Consider the following 19,914-nt stretch of genomic DNA (forward strand, 5'->3'; position numbering starts at 1 on the left):
TTAACTATAAATTATTCGCGACTGTTTGAAGTTTTAATCAAATCCGTATAAAACAAAATCCGTATTAGAGACTCTCTCGACAAGTAGATCCATTTTAAACAGGAAAACCCCCCAAGACAACTTACACCAATCCTAAATATCAGGTAAAACTTCTCCTTGACCCACCTCATCCCAAGTTAGATCAGTAACCAACCCCACCTTAGTTTGTTGCAACAGCTTAGTTAATTTCAAATGACAATTTTCTCTTTGGCGGGGGATACCTCATACCTGTGTCGAGCCTCGACACATGTAATCCAATCAGCAATATTACCAACATTTTGTGTAATGTTCCAAAAACTGTCGATGTATGTTGTTCATGATGAGTATTTTCAGGTAATTTTTCTAAATGGATGTGTTAACGGTTGGACACAGTTAGATTATTAATACTCAAGCTGCATCTATCCAGTTAGATTAACTATCAAGCATACTAAATAAATATATCCATATCTCCATATATATATATATATATATATATCGATATATAAAGCTTGTTACATACACATACACATAAAACTATTAACCTTCCAACACAACCTATGTATTACAAACTTTATTAACTCATACAACAGGCATACACACGAACTATCCAGTCCCAGTAACGCCGGGGTCCGGCTTATCACGACGACCTTGTTGTTGGGCTTCAATCGTTTCCGAAACCGCATCACCGAAAACTGGACCGCCACGGCCAGCACAATCTTCAACTTTATCTTGTATTTTGTCTATTTGAATCTTACCTTCATCTTCTTTCGAGTGAAGATCCATTCGACTTTGGTTTTCACCTCCTTGTACGGAATGGTATGTCGTTGCTGTTGTGCTTCCTGGTGGCAACGAACCTTGAGCTCCCGACATGTTTTAGATAACCTTTAATTTCTAATTTTGTTTTTGGTGTTTTTTGGTTATTATGTTGGTACATATGTTTATATAGAAATGGATTTTCATTAGATAAACTTTGGTTTTTATATTATATACGTGTTTGATTTGTAGTAGCTAGCCACGTGTTAAAAACCATGTACACGTGGATGACTCTGTGCTTAGACGTATCTTGCTATATAAGGGAGAAAATCGTGTCGGATTAATGGTGATGAACTTATGGTATTTGATGAGTACATATATTTTTTTCTAATGGTCACTAAAATAATATCGGGTATTTCGTACTTGGCGCATTATTGGCTTAAGGTACATACATACCACCACAACTCAAATACACGAAGTGATTATCCCATTTAACTTTACGTTTTGAAAAAAAATTCAGTTGCCCGGAGGCTCACTAGTGGTAAAACTCGGTCACCCTTGAGATCAAACCGGTGTCCGAAGCCCCATCAATCTTCTTTCGTTGAACATTATGTCAAAAAACAAATAATGTTAATTAATAACAAAACTTGAACTTTGGTCACTTACGAACACCTTAACCATTTCTACCAAATGCAAATGGCTTGCACTAATGAGGTCATATATATAACCACAAATCTAACCTATTTAATACGATTAATTATATTGATAACGTAACCTATTAATAAATAATTAAGTCATTTTCGACTCTAAAATAGAAAGTGTTTTTACTAGCCTTCGTATTTTAATAATAAAAGACCCCTTTTTTATCTATAATATATCTAAAATAAAATATATTTGACTCTCTATTTTAGAAAATTCAACAATCTTTTTTAATATTCTCCATATTACTCATAATTCACACATTATCTCTAATTTTATATACTTAAAAACAATAAGACACACCCTACCTAGATTATAAAAAATAAAGTTACAATTCATTTTAAAAAGCGAAAAGAAGCGTATAAATAATTACAAAAGTTAAAAGTATAGATAATTAATTCAACATATTATATAGATTATAGAAAATAAATTTACATTTCATTTTATGAGATAATATATCATAAATTATAAATTACCATAAAAAAGGGACTAATTATATTTATATTCAAATTACAACCTCATCTAATACTCCAAACAAGATTAAACCAAAAGAGTATACGTGTGTACTTTTGTTATATAGAGGATTCCAACGGACTATTCTATTCTAGGAGACCAACTACTCTATGAACAATGAGTGTTATGAGTGTTTGCTGGAGCGCTTGCCGTCTCTCCTCCAAACACTTTATGCGCTCTTTGGTAGCATGAATGCGCGCTTCTTTCCTTACGAGATCCATTGTTCTAACACTTCTAAAAAAAATTTAGCACTATATGGTGTGTTTAATTTCATTTTGGAGTTTTCGACGGCAATTCAAGAAAACCTGGTCACATGTGCTTAGCAAGCACATATGGAGCACAAGCATAGTGGTAAGGCGCCCCTCATAAAATAATCTTATCAACTACACATCTTCAGGGGTATCATTACAGTTAGAACGATAACCATATGTGATCATTTTATGCAAAACTCGGAATAGAGGAACCTGGATATCACCTACTTTACTGGAAATACTCCAAGTCCGTCTTCCCAGGGATTTCTAACCAAAAGTCTTTAGTCGACTTATCATCATCAAACCCTCCTATTAAACACATCATGACACAAAAAATCATATGTATCTATATCCTCAAAATCCTCAATATCCAACATACAAATCATCCTCCACAAATGAACTTTTAGGAGAAAGATAAGATTTTCATGTTTGTATTTAGAAAGTATTATGATCTCTTTCCGGAACTTAGCAAGTTAACATTTGCACTAACGAGCTAGATGTTTGATAAATAGTTCTTTGTACACCTTTCCAAATCTATATATTTCCATAGCAATGTTGCCATCAAACTTATTAATGGCAGAGTTGATCTCTTCCAATAGCATTTCAAGATGTTTAAACACCATCATGACTATCTCAATGATCACTGCAAAAGTTCAATAAAAACCGCAAAGAGTTACCAATATTCAAGTTAAAAGCAAAGGTCAAAAAGTATTCACCAAAATCATATGAATAACTATGTCCATCAAAAAGAGTAGATAAACACAAATAGATGTCAAGGCACGTAACCAGCCTATCAATGAATTTAATATATAAGAATACTGAAAGTTCAAAGTAGTGAGGGAAGAATCTCAAGTATTGACTTACTACAACAAATTATCAAACTATCAAAATTTACTTCTAGCATGTATGTACATATCATTTATTTTTCATTAACTATTGTCATCAAGAATATTGAGAAGTTATTATAGATATGCAAAAGAAATCGTACCATTTTTTAATCGAAGAGATTATATACGTTGCAAGAAAAAGACTAACAATGAACAGTCCTAATAATCCCATAGAGATGATAAATCTTTTATCAGTGGGGACAAATTTTGGCGAACCGGAATATATAGAATTTATTATTCAAACAGGTTTTTGTGTATTTGTGATTGGGTAAACGGTCAACCCCACCAGGGTATTAGCGGCGACGTCGCCGTTAATAGTGGGACCCCCGACAAACTGAAACACTGCCTGACAGACCATGTAAGTCGAATGCCACGTCATCACTATTAGCGGCGACGTCGCAGCAAATAGTGGTGACGTGGCATTCGGCTGACATCTCGGGAATGGTTATTGAATGGACACGGGATTTACGATAGTGATAGAGTAGTATGTCGTTTAAAAAAATTATTATTACAAAGTAATAAAAGTTAAATTCACCTCACATAAATTAAGTACATCAAACATTTTTGAAATATTTGTCTCTTTCGAAAGTCATGTTAATCTAATATATTATATAAAAATAACCTAAGTGAAAAAATACCGTAGTAAAAAAAATGTAATAAATGATTGGGATTTGGAGAATTTTGCCTAACTTAGTTTTTCAATACGTGGATTTATATATAAATTTGATTTATTAGTCTTTTATAATTATACAAAATGTGTAGGATAACTTGTGCATTATTTTTGTCATTGAAACTTGAAAGATTTACATATTATCATACATTTATGATATATTATAATAATTAAGAAGGGTATATTTGTAATTTACAAGTTACACTTTTTTGCTTTCCACTACTAATTTACACTTTTCAACATTAATATTTATTTAAAACGTATATATTTATTTTATTTATGGTATATTATATAATTAAGAAGGGTATATTTGATAAAGATGAAATAATTAAATTTAATCTAGTGGTTATACATATAAATCTACTAAAATGTTAATATAAGTAATAATATTGTCTAATATTTATTTTCCCGCATAATACGTGAGGAATACATATGAATCTCAAAAATGTTAATATGTGACAAATCAATATTTTGACAAACATAAATAAAAGATGTTATAATGACAAGGTATCAATCTTAACTAACTTCGGTTGAAACGGTTGAATTTGTTACTAAATATTCTGGCAAGACATCGGATTAAGAGAAAATTACGTCAAATAACTTAGGTGAATTTGCTACATAGTCTAAGTAAAAAATTGTTACAACGTGTGCTTATCCAAATAAACAAAACAAATATAATATAAAATAGGTCATCGTTTGTTGCATTATTTTCCTAAAACTATAAATTGTCACGATCACCACTATGTAAATATATATTTTTTAATCTTTATATATAATAAAATACAATTTTTCTAATTAATTATTAAGCAAATAAAATATTTGTTTGGAATATCTATTAATTATAAACAAAAGCATTCAGATTTTTTGGTTTCTAATTTATATTTATTTAGATTTAGTTTTATCAACTGAAAAAACATATGTTTAAAACCATTTATTCGGTGCATTACACCGACACATCAGACTTGATTTATAAACACGATATACAATAGATTTTTTTTGGAGTGAAATGAAAAAGATAAAACCTTATAAAACCAAATTGAAAAATTAGTCCAATGATTAAAATTGTATATAATGTTTATGACCATAACATAATGTTATTATACGAAATAATAACTTTTTCACCTTTTAAAACCTATTATTGTACATGAAACCTTGGATTACATTTTTTTACAATGTTAAAGCTAATAGGGTTGGTGGCCCATTGGTAAGATTTTTAACCTTTGGAGAATTCATCCGGGTCTAAATTTTTAAGCAATTTAGATATATATCCGAGAAAAGTGAATATGTAGCTATCATATAAGCAATTTAGATATATATCTCTTCACATATTAAATTTTTAATATTTGTTGTATAATGAATAAATTATTAGCTCCTTATGTATTTTTAGAAGGCGATTTCGGATCATATTTTTATAATTCTTGTTATAATATTTATTTTATCAACAAATGTATACAAACATAAAAAATACAAATGATCAGATCACGCAAATCAAGATTACAAAAGGAAATTAAACTTCAGTTAAACGATGAATACAAGAGCATCGGTTATAGGACTTTATATTATAGGAAGATACGATGTTGTTACTAGACCAAGATTAGGCTAGCTAACTACTGCGAGGTTATAACCTAGTCTTTTAATTCACCCTATGAATCGTGGATCAAGCTCTCTATACTACCGGCATGGATGTCACTGTAGATACTCTACTACTCTAGGGAACGTGAAGTGATTATTACTAATGCTCTTGTTATAGATTTGGATCTTAATATATACAAACGTGTAAGTAATTGTTTTGTGAAATATTATTTCTGGAATAAAAGTGTGTGAACCCGACCGATGTAAAGATCACTCCCTTTGATTGCTTGGAATCTTTCCAACACACCGCAGTTGACATATAAAAAAGATTACCAAGAAACAATTAAGATTAAAAATTGCTACAGATTGTTGAATAATAAGAACATCAGACCAAAAAGGTTTAGACAATCAGGTGGTTCATGTAGCCAAGATCGATTTTGGTATAAAACTGTTTAGGGATATTTTTTTTTTTTTTAAATTCTATATCAATCGGTTGCATGAACATTCAGTATGTGACTCGTAATGTCTCGTAATGTCTGACATCAAGGGATCATACCTATGAATTCTGATGATCCCATTTTGGAAGCTCTTTATTTTTCAACATCCAAGCTATGACACTATAATTTCCCGACTAAAAGATGATAAATCTTCTAAAGTATTCATGGCAAAGCGACCATAACTGGTAGCCTAGTACTCATACTGAATAGACCTTGAAACCATAATGCTAGCAAACACCCTGCTTAGGACAACTACTAGCAAGAGGCAAGTCCACGTTCTCAACGGTCCTGAATGTTCGTTTCACCATCTTGTCAACATACAGAGTTCCCTCTAGATGATCACATTCGTGTTGTAAAATACGAGCCTGCCACCCACTAGCATTCACCTTCATGGGCTTCCCATCTCGATCCAACCCCCTAACCTCTACCTCAAGAAACCTTTCAACCAATGCTCTGTATCCATCAACACTGCAAAAATATTACCATTAATCAACCCGCCACCCACAACTTGCAACATCTAGGGAGTGATGAGCCGTTTTGAAAGTGACTATAGCATGTTTAATAAAACAGGGGATCTCAATAATCAGTTTTCTTGCAAATTTAGTTATTTCAATCCTAGAAACAGTTGACTGAAAGTCAGTAACTATTAGTTTAAAGAACAGACAGTCAAATTCAAATTAATTCAAAATATTACTAAATGGGGTTGAATCCACTATAGCATTAGTGTCATGAATCCATACAATCTGACTTACATCATCCATAGTAGAGGTGCAAAATGAGTGGGTTTATAGTATAAGGTCGGGTTGACCCACAACATTTTTTATGCAATATTTTAATTATAATAATGTGTTATATATAATTACAAATACTATACATGTGAGAATAACAATACTAACTTGACATAATTTGAGAGGCTGTATGTACAAGTTACACTTTGGCTACTTCCGAGTTTTGACATGCTTTGCCCATCCCTTTTTGGACTTATGTTTTTAAGTTTAACGTTTGGCAAGTTAGAGGCAAAACAAAACCCAAATCAACTCACCCATCCGCAATTCTTTACGTTCTCAGGCCTAATTCTAAATTTCTTCTCTTACATGGAATCCATAGTCCATATACCACATTGTATACCAATTAATGTGAAAGCGTTGAATGCTAAATCAAATACGGGAATTTGAACACAAACTTTATTCATCCATTAAGGATTGATAAAACAGGGCAAGTAAACTCACCTTAAACAACCTTCAAAAAACAATGCTGACTTGTTGCTCTTTTTTCTAAGTTTTGGGTTCAAAATAACCTACATTTCAAGAAACCGTTTACAAAACTTTCACATTGTAAGAACCGGGACTACACACTTCTTAAAGTTTTATTCACATACCATAAGATCAAAAGGATGCCTGTCATGTGCCTTGGTCTCTTCTTCTGGTTCTTGTGCTATGTATTCTTTAGTATCCTCCACTACAATAATCTGCTCATTAAATAACTATTTGTGTCAGACAAAAATGCATATAGAGAAACAAGAAACAATAGAGAAAACACAAGGAGTTAACGTCATCATGTCCAATTTTACATGTTACCCGTTTAAAAATATTTATAGCAAAATAAATGAAAAAAAGAAAGAAAGAAACTGACTTTTAAAGGAATACCAATTTGGGGAGCAGCAAGGCCAACCCCGGGTCGTCTTCTCATAACTTGAATCATATCATCAATTATCTTCTGGATACGCTCCGACCCGATTTCTCCAACCATGACTTCTCGGGCGGGTTCATGAAGAACCGGGTCACCGGCTTGCACAATAGATGGTAAACTGATAATCTTTTTTTTCTTTCCCAACCCATTAAACCAGCCTACTTGAGTAGAATAAGAAGATGATGAAGAAGAGAAAATTCTTGGTTTTAGAATGGGCTTAATCTGAGATGTATTGATTAGGGTTTGCCTCAAGTATTCGCCAACGAGTGGTTTTGACAGCCGTCGTATCACCTCCATCACCACCGTGTTCGTTGACTGAAGTGACTAGTGCAATACTTACTTTGGGCCAAATATAGTTTTTATTCAATTGGACTTGGCATGTGCAATATACTTCATAATAAGTTCATATCGTTCAAATGTCCTATAATTACAAGATGATATTCATACATGAAAATATGAAAAGATAAAATTAGAAAAGAAATTTAGAAAAAGATAATATTGTGATTTTAAAATGACTTTTAGACTAATTTATATGTTGATTAATTATGTCACTTCAAATAGAGTATCAGTCATCTTTCCAACATATTAACAAGTAAAAGTAACTGCTCAGTGCCGCTTTTTTTGGGTTTTGAGCCCAATACCTTGACGGTATATGGGGGAGGTTAAGATGCAGACAGACCTTACGTCTACCTAAGTAGAGAGACTGCTTCCAGTTTTCACCTAAATGGTAGAAAAGACCCTCCAACCTTTGCATGGGATGAGGATCGAACCTATGACCTCTGTTTACCACTGATCCAACCATGCTGCTTCAACATATTAACAAGTGTTTTAACAAAATAAACCAACATTGAACTCATTTTATTTTAAACTGAACAAATTGAAACTTAATTTGTTTCACGTTACATTGTCATTGTCATTTATATTAATTTAAAATCACATTATGTTAATTAAAAAAATATTATACGAGTATTAAATTTATAAAACAATATGTTTAATATAAAGAGTGAGAAACAAACATTATTAGAAAAATCTGGACTCACATTAGACTATCCACATCAGTGAACCAACTCAACCCAATCTCTTATTAAAAATTAATTTCTCTCTATTCCACCTATACAACCCAACCATACTCCAATTTTCACTCACATTCCCAACCCACCCTAAACTAATAATTTCTATAACAAACAAATATTTGATAATATTATTATATATTAAAATAAAAACAACTATTTAAAAGGTAAATGAGTGTTACCTCGTCTGAAAACTGGTTCACCGGAAAAATGAGTAGAACAAAAATCGGACTGACTGGGTCGCCGAAAAACTGGATCCCCGGAGTTCGCCGGAATTCCCCAAAACTGGTTTGCCGTATATCACTGGAAAAAACGTTCCCCGCAAAACTGGTTGGCCGGAAAACTTATTCGCTGGAAAAAAGTCGCCGCTAAAACCGCGCCTGCAAATGGACTCTGGGACGCCGGAAAACGTGGGTGGTGTAAAAAGGATTGTTGATAACGAGGATGAGGGGATAGATGGCCGGATTTTGTAAATAAAAAAAGTTATTATATGGAGAAGAAAGGAAATTATGGAGGAAGAGAGGGAGTGTTCCGGAAGGAGAAGGAGAAGGAAGAATAATAGGGAGAAGACGAGAGTGCGTCGTTTAAAACGATGTAACGCAGTGGGGGGCCCACTATTTGCGAAGACGTTGCCGCTAATAGTGGGGCCCATTGCACGTGATTCTGTGGCTTTGAATGTTGTAGTCTTACCTATGGGACCCACTATTTGCGACGACGTCGCCGCTAATAGTGGGTGGTCGGGTTACGCGCTTTTGCCTGGTCGGGTTACGCGCTTCGTTAAAAATGAAATATAGAAAAAGAATAAAAGAATCTCACTCGATTGATCGTGAAAAAAAACTGGCTCTAGATCCCAAAAATTAGATCACAACAATGAAAGGTGATAGCACCTAAGAAAATCTCCACCAGAAATCCAGAGCAAAATGGGTCAAATATGGGGATGAAAACTCATCCTATTTCTACAACTGCATCAATAACAGAACCTCTAAAAACCGAATTGTTGGGTTGGAAATTGATGGGTTATGGCACAGTGACCCTCCTTCAATCCGTGAAGCAACCTACTGCTTTTTCAAATTTAAATTCAGTGAGCCCATCAATAACCGACCCAGTCTACACTGTCAGGGGCTTAAAACGCTTTCTGTGGGCTACGCTGAGTTCCTCACTAACCGCTTCACAATGGCTGAAGTACAAGCAGCAGTCTGGGACTGTGAAAGTGACAAAGCTCCCGGACCCGACGGTTTCAATTTAGGCTTCATTAAAAAGTTCTGGGATCTCTTGAAATTTGATTTTTTTGCCATAATGCTCGACTTCTATGACTCTGGCAACATCAGCCACGGATGTGGCTCCACCTATATCACCCTTATTCCAAAGAAAACGGCGGTCAAATCACTTAATGATTACTGCCCCATCACCCTGATTGGCTGCATCAAGAAGATAATTTCAAAAATCCTAGCCAACCGCCTCAAAAAGAAGATTGCAAGTATTATTTCCCCTGCCCAAACAACTTTCCTTAGCGAAAGGAACATCCTTGATGGACCTTTAATGTTGAATGAAATAATCGGCTGGCTTAAAAAGTCGAAGCAGGAGGCTTTCTGCTTCAAGATTGACATTGAAAAGGCTTTCGATTCGATCAATTGGAATTTTCTAATTTCCATCATGGACCAAATGGGTTTTCCATCTAGTTGGCTTCTCTGGATTAGAGGTATTCTCGCCTCCACTAGATCCTCTGTACTTGTTAACGGCTGTCCTACTGCTGAATTTAACAGTGAAAGGGGTGTCTCCCAAGACGACCCATTATCTCCCTTTCTTTTCATAATTGCAATGGAAGCCTTCTCCAATATCATGCACCGTGCTTCCACATTGGGCCTTTTCTCTCCGATCAGGTTGCCCAACAATGGCCCTGTACTCAACCATTTTCTATATGCTGACGATGCTATCATATTTGGCAAGTGGTCACCAACCCATCTCTTAAATATCTCTCGAATCCTTAGATGCTTCTACCTAGTCTCTGGCCTAAAGATTAATCATCATAAGTCAAGCTTTTTTGGGATTAACCTCTCTATAGACATATGCTCTACCTCATGCAACATCCTTCGATGTAATCTGGGACCCATTACTTATCTCGGCCTACCCGTAGGCTCAAATATGAACCTTGTGAAAAACTGGTCACCGATAATAAAAACCTTTAAAACCCGATTATCCTCCTGGAAAGCCGCCACCCTCTCACTTGGTGGACGTATCACTCTTATCCGCTCGGTGCTTGACAGTCTCCCTTCTCACTTCTTCTCTTTGTATAAGGCTCCGGTAAGTGTTCTTTCCAAACTTGAATGTATTCGTAGGAATTTCTTTTGGGGTAGGTCAATCACGAATAGGAAGATTCCGTGGGTAGCTTGGAATAGAGTAGTTTCACCGGTTGAATCGGGCGGGCTTGGGTTGGGTTGCTTGCAAATAAAAAACCTTTCTCTTTTGTCCAAATGGTGGTGGAGACTTCGGAAAGAACCGCATAGCTTGTGGGTGCAAGTCATCACCTCCATCCACTTTTCACCAAGGAATTGCTCACCCATTCCATTTAAGAATAACTTTGTGGGGGTTTGGAAGTCCATCGCGGGCTTGAACTCCCACTTAACCCAGTTTGACGTTTCTTTGGAGTATTTGATTACAGGCTCCCTTGGTAATGGCAAAACCTTTAGATTTTGGATTGACACTTGGTCTGGTCAAGAACCCCTCTGCACAACCTTCCCCGACCTCTTCAAGCTAGAAAGAAACAAGAGTTGCCTTGTCAAAGACCGATGCACTGGTCATGGCCACTTCTCTCAGTGGGAATGGGATTGGACCCGCCCCCCATCAACTATGACTGAACTTCATCAACTACAGTCCATGCTCACTTCGATTTCCCACCACTCCCTAACCAACTCTGAAGATATTTGGGAATGGAAATTGGACCCGTAACTTCGCTTTACAGTCAAGTCTATGCGTTCGAGGCTGCAAAATACCTTAATTGGACCCAAGTTCTGGTCCTTCCCATGGAACAAGCTCGTCACACTCAAAGCTAATGTTTTTGCTTGGAGACTCGAGATGCATCGCATCCCAACTGCTGACCAACTTCTTCTGAGAAACATTACCCTACCATCACCATTATGCTCACTTTGCAACTCCTATATCGAATCGGCGGAACACCTCTTTTTACATTGTCCATTTGCGGATTCACTTTGGAGTATCATTGTTTCCTGGTGCAAAATTACTCCCCAAAAACCAGAAAGTCTGAAGGATCTATTCGAAGCTCACAAACTCATCTTCACAGACATCAGAAGACAATCTCTCTTCCTCCTCGTGATAATTACCTACTGTTGGACACTTTGGAGAACCCGGAATGACTATATCTTCTCCAATAAAGCCCCGTCACTTTGCTTTGCAATTACGTATTTAAAAAGGACAAGTTTTCTATGGCTGTCGAATCGATCATCCACCCTCAAAGTAACCTGGCCCAGTGGAAATCTTTCAACTTATAAATTCATGTCCTTGTTTCACTTAGCTATTTGTAACTACATGGTCCCTGTTTTGTTTCCTTTTCTCGTTTGCTTGTAACTCTGATTTTGTATGTGTATTTACTAGCATCTTGCTAGTCCACATACTAATGATATTTGAATGTTAAAAAAAAAAGAAAGTGTTTAGATGTAATAGTCGTAGTAGTACTACTTTGACTATTTAATATTTAACACCCTTCAATTTTATCAATTAAAAACATAAAACATAGATAAATATCTATTTAAAAATTATTAAATAAATGGTTTAATAAAACAACTTTATATTCATTTTTGCTGTGTATTTTATATGTTACACAAGTTCGAGAAAATATGTGTATAAAATAAATCACTTATATTTGATATAATTAACTTATTAATTATTGCTATTGAAAATAAACATGAAACATTAAACAGTACATTGGATTGGGACAAGTTTGTAACGATACAGATTCATTATATTTATACTATATTATAAAGCAAAAAGTCTTTTTCTAAATTTAAATTTCAACATGTCCCTTTATATATTATATATTTACATAAATAACTATATTACCCTTTTTCTCCTCAAATCTCAACCAATCATTTTTTTTCTCTCTCCTTCATAATCATTTATTCCCCCAATTAATTCAAAATCTTTTATCTCAAAAACCGTACATCGATAAATCATAAAAATTATATAAGTGTTCTTAAAATTTCATGCTCTTTCATTAGAGATGTCATTCGATATACTTTCGACGAATTTTTAAATATAAGGATGGAGCCCGTACGGCTAAGGCATTTGGCTATTACACTCTATGACCTATCACCTTCTATGACCTATCACACTTTATGACCTATCACCTCACCATCTCACCGCCGCAACGCGCGAGTACTTGCTCTCGTATTTTATAAATCTGGAAAAATAAGAATAAAATTTGATGAAAGTATTTGAGAAGGATGAATAAACCTAAATCTATATATGGGCTTACGGGTTCAACAAAGGCCCAATTTACTCTTCAAAATTTTGGCCCACTTACATGTTACTAAAAAGCAGCACATAGTTTTTTTTTTCCTTTGAAAACTAAACTTTTATTCACATTATGCCAAAACGCTCAAATGAGTAATGGCAAAAACAATACACTTTACATGGTAAACAAACTACGTATATATGTTAAAGTTATTCCAATCGTTCTAACTAACAAGACAATTCTTTGTTCTATTCTTGTGCCATAAAAAACGCGTAGCTTTAATGTCTTGGAAAACCTTATTGCTACACGTCCTCTTATCATCGAACCTCCTTTCGTTCCTTTCCTTCCACAACAACCAACATGTCACAAAGATAATACCTTTGAATACCTTCCATCCAGCTTTACCCAACCCCACATGCCTGTGAATCTCGAACAGAAAGTACTCATCTCGCACCAAAGACTAATTTTATACCAAGTCGTCGTGGCCAGCTCGCACGAACATAGGATGTGTTCCAGCGACTCTTCCATCCCACAATCAATACTATCAAACACACATTTTCTGGTCTTCAGAGTACTTAGGGTGGCCAGTCAGTCCATGGAGGCTATCCACATAAAGATGTTACAGTTTTTCGTAACCCATTTTGACCGGTTGAACACTACTAGAAAATCTGGATATACCCACGGATTTTCCCACGGCGAAAAATCCGTGGGAAAATTTCCCACGGATTACCCCACGATTTGGGGTTAAAATTACAAAGTCAAGACATCTTAACTTTTTTTTACCACAGGTTTCCCACGGATTACCCACAAAATTATATCCGTGGAAAAACCGTGGGAAATCTAAAGAAAATCAATAACAATTTCCCACAAAACATGTACCCGCGGGAAATCTGTGGGAAATCCATAGGAAATATTGTGTATATTCTGTGGATAATACGTGGGAAATATTTCTCACGGATTATCCATAGACAAATCTAAGCCATAGGAGATCCGTGGGAAAACCTTCCCACATATTACACTCGGATGGATCCATTTCGTAGGTAATCCATGGTAAATCCCTTGGAAAATATCCATGGGTAAATCATGGGAAATATTTCTCACAGATTACCCACAAATGAATTGAAACCATGGGAAATCTGTGGTAAACATTTCCTACAAGCTACCCACAGATTCATAATCCGAAGGAAATCCGAAAGAAATCCATAAGAATTTTTTTGTAAAATATGTTTTCGTTTATTCGTGGGAAATCCATCCGAAGGTTTTATCTAGATGTCCCACGGATTGCTATATTTTAAGGCTAATTTATGGAAAATTTGTCGAAAATTCAAATAGTTTATCATTTTGTTTAGTATATATATTATATAAATAAATGGATGTACATTGTAGGTAAGTATATTTTCTACTATAAACTAAATATGTAGATTTTATTAAAGTTAGCTTATAAGACACTTATTTGGAAGGGTCATATTATACTGTTATATAATAGAACACTTGTTATATAAGTTGTAATATAATAAGTTTATTGAACACTTTATATCCAGGTAACGATATATTAAGCATTATATGATACTTTATATCGAATAGGCTGATTGGGCTTTCAACCTTGCTTATAATGGGAAACTTTTCCACGAATTATTTGCTCGTGGGAAAGCCGTGGGAATCATAAATTGGCCGTGGAAAAATTCGTGGGAAAATGTTTCCCACGCCCCTTTTAACGTTGGCCAATATCCGTGGGAAATCCGTCTTTCCCACGGATTTGGCCGTGGGAAATCGGCGATTATGTAGTAGTGGAATACATACCTATTACCGTCAATGAACCCGCTTCTAAGAATGTGTTTCACCCCTTTAACAGAAAATTCAGTTTGATTCCTAATGGTGTACCCGCTCAGCGATACTACCTCGCGACTCGAAGGACCATCCGTAACGAAGGCCTCAGACGGAATTAAATCACAAGATCAATCCTAAAAATAAGGGATTCGATTCTATCATTAATCTCGGATAAAAATGGGAAGTTGTTGAAATCCAAAGAGGGGGAAACCCTAGAATGAACTTGGACTACTTCCTAAACCGAACGCCCCTCTATAAAAGGGGAAAAGAAAAGACCTCCAAGGCATGATTTTTCAACACATTACATCGATATACCTACACGACAACACATCTACAATAAACGGTCTTCACCTTGTTCGATTGGCGTAAAGAGGCCAGAAACCTACCTTCGGGGAATCGCCAACGAACAACCCCAAAACACCCATCACCCATTTCCTTAACCAAGCCACGACTTAGTGTACAATCAATTCCCACCTGCCCAAAGCCACTTGTCTGGGCTATCCTTCAAAACAATACCGTCCATTAAACGTGAGAGATTCTATCATTCATTTAACTCTTCTGTCGTGGTCGGCTCATGATACTAACTCCAGCTTCCTCCAAATTGTCTTGTCATCTCGCAAAACCGACTTCTAACAACACCCTTTTTATCTTTGTCCAATTTAAAAACTAACGGAACCGCTCTTTTAAGGGAACGTATAAGATGCCTGTTTCTTGTTTTCCCTTAACAATATATCTTATAAATTTTTTTTTTGCAAGTCGTGTGATTGAAATTCTTGTGAGGATGGAAGCTTAGCAACACCATTTCTAATAACATACATGTTTTTCCCTTTTGTAGATACACATTGGACTGGTTGGCATAAAGCAAGCGGGACGAAGCATGGGAAGGTATCATGTATCTAGTATTACCCCTGATCATTTGTTCGGGAATAACAAATTTTGTGTTGGATAAAAGATATTGAATGACTTCTTCTATTTCTATTTGCCATCTTCATCTACTTGAAAAAAACAAAAGAACTGCTTAGTATCGTTTTTCGCGGGTTTTGAGCATCAATACCCCAACGGTGTTTGAGGAAAGTTAAGATGTAGATAGATCTTACATTTACCTAAGTAGAGAGACTGCTTATATTTTCTAAATCAGGATGTTTACTACTAATCTATGCTGCTTTACTCGTTCCTCTTTATTCTATATTGTTGATTATTATTTGTATTGTTGTTACTCCAAAATCTAAGATATAACACGTTATCCAACATTCTCTTATTTTAGTTTTATTAACGGCAAAAGTAAAAATATTATTAATAAAAGGCCTACTAGCAAGTATTAGGGATCAAGTAATACAATCTAGAATTACAACAATTAGAAAAAGACTAATTCCTCTTGAAACTTTAACTGTTAAGGTTGTAAAAAGGTTGAAAAAAACTTATGCCAAGTACTCCGAGACATAAGAAAAAACCTCATCAAGCGAAGACCGAGCGACCGATTTTCACTTCGTGATATTTTTGATGCCACCCCAAACAAGTTCCAAGAACACAACAAAGCTTACACCTTATTCACATATCTAGCGGGTTCACTTTCCAGACTTCCCAAGATTCTTTTATTTATTTTTGGATACAACCATTTTTTCCTATCCAAAATAATCTCTTACATCGATTTCTTTTCCTTAGCCTACCACACTAACTTAAATACATCCAGCATGCTACAGGTCACTTAACATCTAATTTGACCAAAAATGATCTTACATATATGGGTTCCAATTTATGATTTGTTTGGCTGTTGACTGTTGATTTAATGATTGGTCTGAGTATCAATTTGCATAAGCTGCTACCAAATTTATACATTTCTTTTTATTAAAAAAAAAACACTTTGATTGGGATTTGCTAAACGAAACTCTAAAGACTTTCGTTAAGCTGCATTAAATAGTTGTACATTTATCATAAAATTGAAGGGTGAACATTTTTCTATATAAATCAAGATTATTTATTTGTAGTATCATCAATGGAAGATCAAATCTACTTGCAACTTCTTCCCATTGGTCTCTTTTATGTCGCTCTTCATGTAAATAGTATATTGCTCAAAAGTGACAAACCATATGTTTGGTTAATTAATTGCCATATTAACTAAATTATGCTGATGCATTGTTCCTGGTTGAAGTATATTATGCAAGAATTCGGCCTTTTCGATTCTAGATCAAGAGAAATAAAAAAGTAAATGGTTTTTATCTCTAAGAGACCTGTCAACATAACTCTATAAATTGCAACGTACACTATAGTTTTTAGCTACGTTTAACATATATAGTAGTTCTACTAGCAATCATTTAAACTTCTAAACTGTGGTAGCATTTTCAGGTTTTACTAGTTAAAATAATCAAAAACACATTAAAATACTATTATATGTGAAATACAAAAAGATATGTAAGGTATTATATAAATTATTGTAAAAAAAAATAAAAGATAAATGAACCTTGATACCATATTAACTTTGTATAATAAAATGTAAAAAAACAACCGAAAGAACGATAGTTTTAGTTAAATTGGACGACCGATACACATACTAATTTGACACAAATACTACATACTCTAACGCCCATTAGAAAAGAAAAATAAATACGATTTGCATTAGCTTTTCTAACTTTTGTTAGACACTAAATAGCATGTAAAGATCATTAACCACCATTTGAGAAAATGACATAACTCCTTGTTAGAGAAAAGACCGTATTAAACAACCAAACCGAAGTTGAAAACCGCTAGTGTTCGTTAAAGTGTTTGAACACTTTTAATTAACGATGAGAATTATTGTTGCAAGAGATCTAACAACAGGGATTAATATTGCCAAAAGAAAATGCCACGCGCAAAATTACGCACTCAAATTATATATATAAAATAGATTTAAATTTCATTTAAAAATAAAAAAATAGTATCTATCATAAATTATAAATTAACATTAAAAATATGAATGGTATCACTCATTATTTTTATATTCAAATTACAATCTCATATAATACTTCAAAGATTAAACCAAAAGTGTATATGTCTGCATTTTTGTTATATAAAAGATTCCAACGGACTCTTTTATTCTAGTCTTCTATACGACCGAGTGCTACATGACTATCTCGTTGATCTACTGCAAAAGTTCAACAAAAATCACAAAGGGTTGCCAGTAAGCAAAGCTCAAAAGGTTTTCACCAAAATCATACTGTATGAATAACCATATCCACCATGAACTATAAAAATTTAAATTTAAAGAAGATAAGCACCCAACCAGCCTATGAATGAATTTAATATATAAAAATGTTGAAAGTTCAAACAAATTATCAAACTATCAAAATTTACTTCTACCATGTATGTAGACATCAATTAATTTTTCTAAAAAACATAACTGCTACCATGAGGAATCAATAATATATAAACGTGCAACGCACGGAGTATAAACTAGTATATATATATATATATTTATATCACAACAAAGTCGAGAAAAACATGTATGAATTAAATAAATCACTAATTTTTCACATAATGAACTATTACTATTGAAAATAACCATGAAACACAAAACAGCGGAGGTTGAAATGATACAAATTCATTATATATTTTACAAATCTAGAATAATAAGAATAAGATTTGATGAAAGTATACCTGCTTTGGAGCACCAACCTTCAGCTAAACAAAGATAGGGAAACTTTTGAAGTAATGCTAGTATTTAAGGACGGATAAACCTAAATCTGTATGTGGGCTTATGGCCTTATGAGTTCAACGATGGCCCAATTAACTCTTCAAAATTTTGGCCCACTTACATGTTACTAAACTAGCCGTGGGTATTTTCCGGTTTTGGGCCCGACCCGGTCCAAACCGGTTTGGAGGGGTGTTAGACCCAAATCGGTTTGAGGTAATCGGTTTGGAACCGATTTGGAGGCTTGAAAACCCGACCCATTTCGAACCGACAGGGTCGGTTTGCGACCGGTTCGGGTCCATACCGATTCGAAAAACCGAACCCGTTAGTTTTAACTATGTAAACCGTTTGGCCACGTGATTGCTAATGAATCGAGACTAGGACTCAATTTACCTTCCAATGAATAATATCTAGTGAATTAACACAAAAAACACTTGAAATTAAGTGAAAACGGTATCGGACCGAATAGGCGTGAAACTGGTTTCCCAAACCAGTTTGGTGAAAGCGGTATTGAAACCGATTTGACCCTAGAATCCCAGAACTGGTTTTGAACCACCGGTTTGGCTTAGATACTGAACCGATTTGGTCAAAATCGGTTTTGACCAAACTCGATTTAAGTATTGGTCGAACCGGGTCGGTCCAAACCGGTTTGGATGGGCACGGCTACTAAAAAGCAGCACATAGGAATATAAGTCGGCTGGTCTTGTTTTTCCCTAACAATCTTTAAAAAATAATTTACAAGTCGTGTGATTGAAATTAGTGTGAGGAAGGAAGCTTAACAATACCAGTGCTACACGCTTTTCCTTTTTTTAGACACACATTGAACTGGATGGCTTAAAACGAGCGGGATGGAGCATAAGGATTTAAAATATTGTGCAACTACAGCAGTATTAGACCATTGTCATCGGTTAACATTTATAATATTCGGTCAGCTATAAAGTAGAAAACAAATCTTAAATAATGGAGAAGCCGACCATTCGACCAACCAAGTGGTTTCATCCACTTTTGTTTACGGCAAGTTTAATTCGACGTGATTTATTTTGAACCTAACATCACATTGTATTTACTTTCTTCTATGTATCTATATTGCTTGAGTGTGAATTTTGATTTTAGACTTCAAAAGTTTCTATATATAAACGATGATATTTTTTCATTTTAACATAATACTTTTCACTATGTACTTCAAATTTATTTCAAGTTTTTATTATCAACCATGAATCCAAATTATGTTTTAAATTCGATTTTTTTTTCATTAAGTGTGAAACTTTTATTTAATATTGTATTTATTTTATTTCCATGTTAGGATTGTAAAATGAGTTATTTATTTTGTTAAATA

General features: G+C 34.5%; 2 protein-coding genes and 1 long non-coding RNA gene across 3 annotated transcripts; all 3 read right to left on the minus strand.

Moving 5' to 3' along the window:
• Positions 1 to 535: 535 nt before the first annotated feature.
• LOC122594847 lies at positions 536 to 991 on the minus strand. The gene has a single exon (XM_043767153.1). It carries the CDS (start codon positions 886 to 888, stop codon positions 622 to 624), a length of 267 nt encoding a protein of 88 aa, XP_043623088.1. The 5' UTR covers positions 889 to 991; the 3' UTR covers positions 536 to 621.
• A 4,771-nt stretch (positions 992 to 5,762) lies between these two features.
• LOC122596153 (peptide deformylase 1A, chloroplastic-like) lies at positions 5,763 to 7,861 on the minus strand. Its single transcript, XM_043768683.1, has 4 exons — positions 7,493 to 7,861; positions 7,239 to 7,328; positions 7,090 to 7,157; positions 5,763 to 6,328 (listed from the first exon to the last, which is right to left on the minus strand). The coding sequence occupies exons 1-4, from the start codon at positions 7,844 to 7,846 to the stop codon at positions 6,088 to 6,090; spliced, it is 753 nt and encodes a 250-aa protein (XP_043624618.1). The 5' UTR covers positions 7,847 to 7,861; the 3' UTR covers positions 5,763 to 6,087.
• A 9,969-nt stretch (positions 7,862 to 17,830) lies between these two features.
• Positions 17,831 to 18,603, minus strand: LOC122598690. Its single transcript, XR_006323694.1, has 2 exons — positions 18,545 to 18,603; positions 17,831 to 18,032 (listed from the first exon to the last, which is right to left on the minus strand). It is a non-coding gene; the product is annotated as an uncharacterized LOC122598690 (long non-coding RNA).
• Positions 18,604 to 19,914: the final 1,311 nt, after the last annotated feature.

The sequence above is a fragment of the Erigeron canadensis genome, chromosome 4, assembly GCF_010389155.1.
Source record: "Erigeron canadensis isolate Cc75 chromosome 4, C_canadensis_v1, whole genome shotgun sequence".
Classification (NCBI taxonomy): Eukaryota; Viridiplantae; Streptophyta; class Magnoliopsida; order Asterales; family Asteraceae; genus Erigeron; species Erigeron canadensis.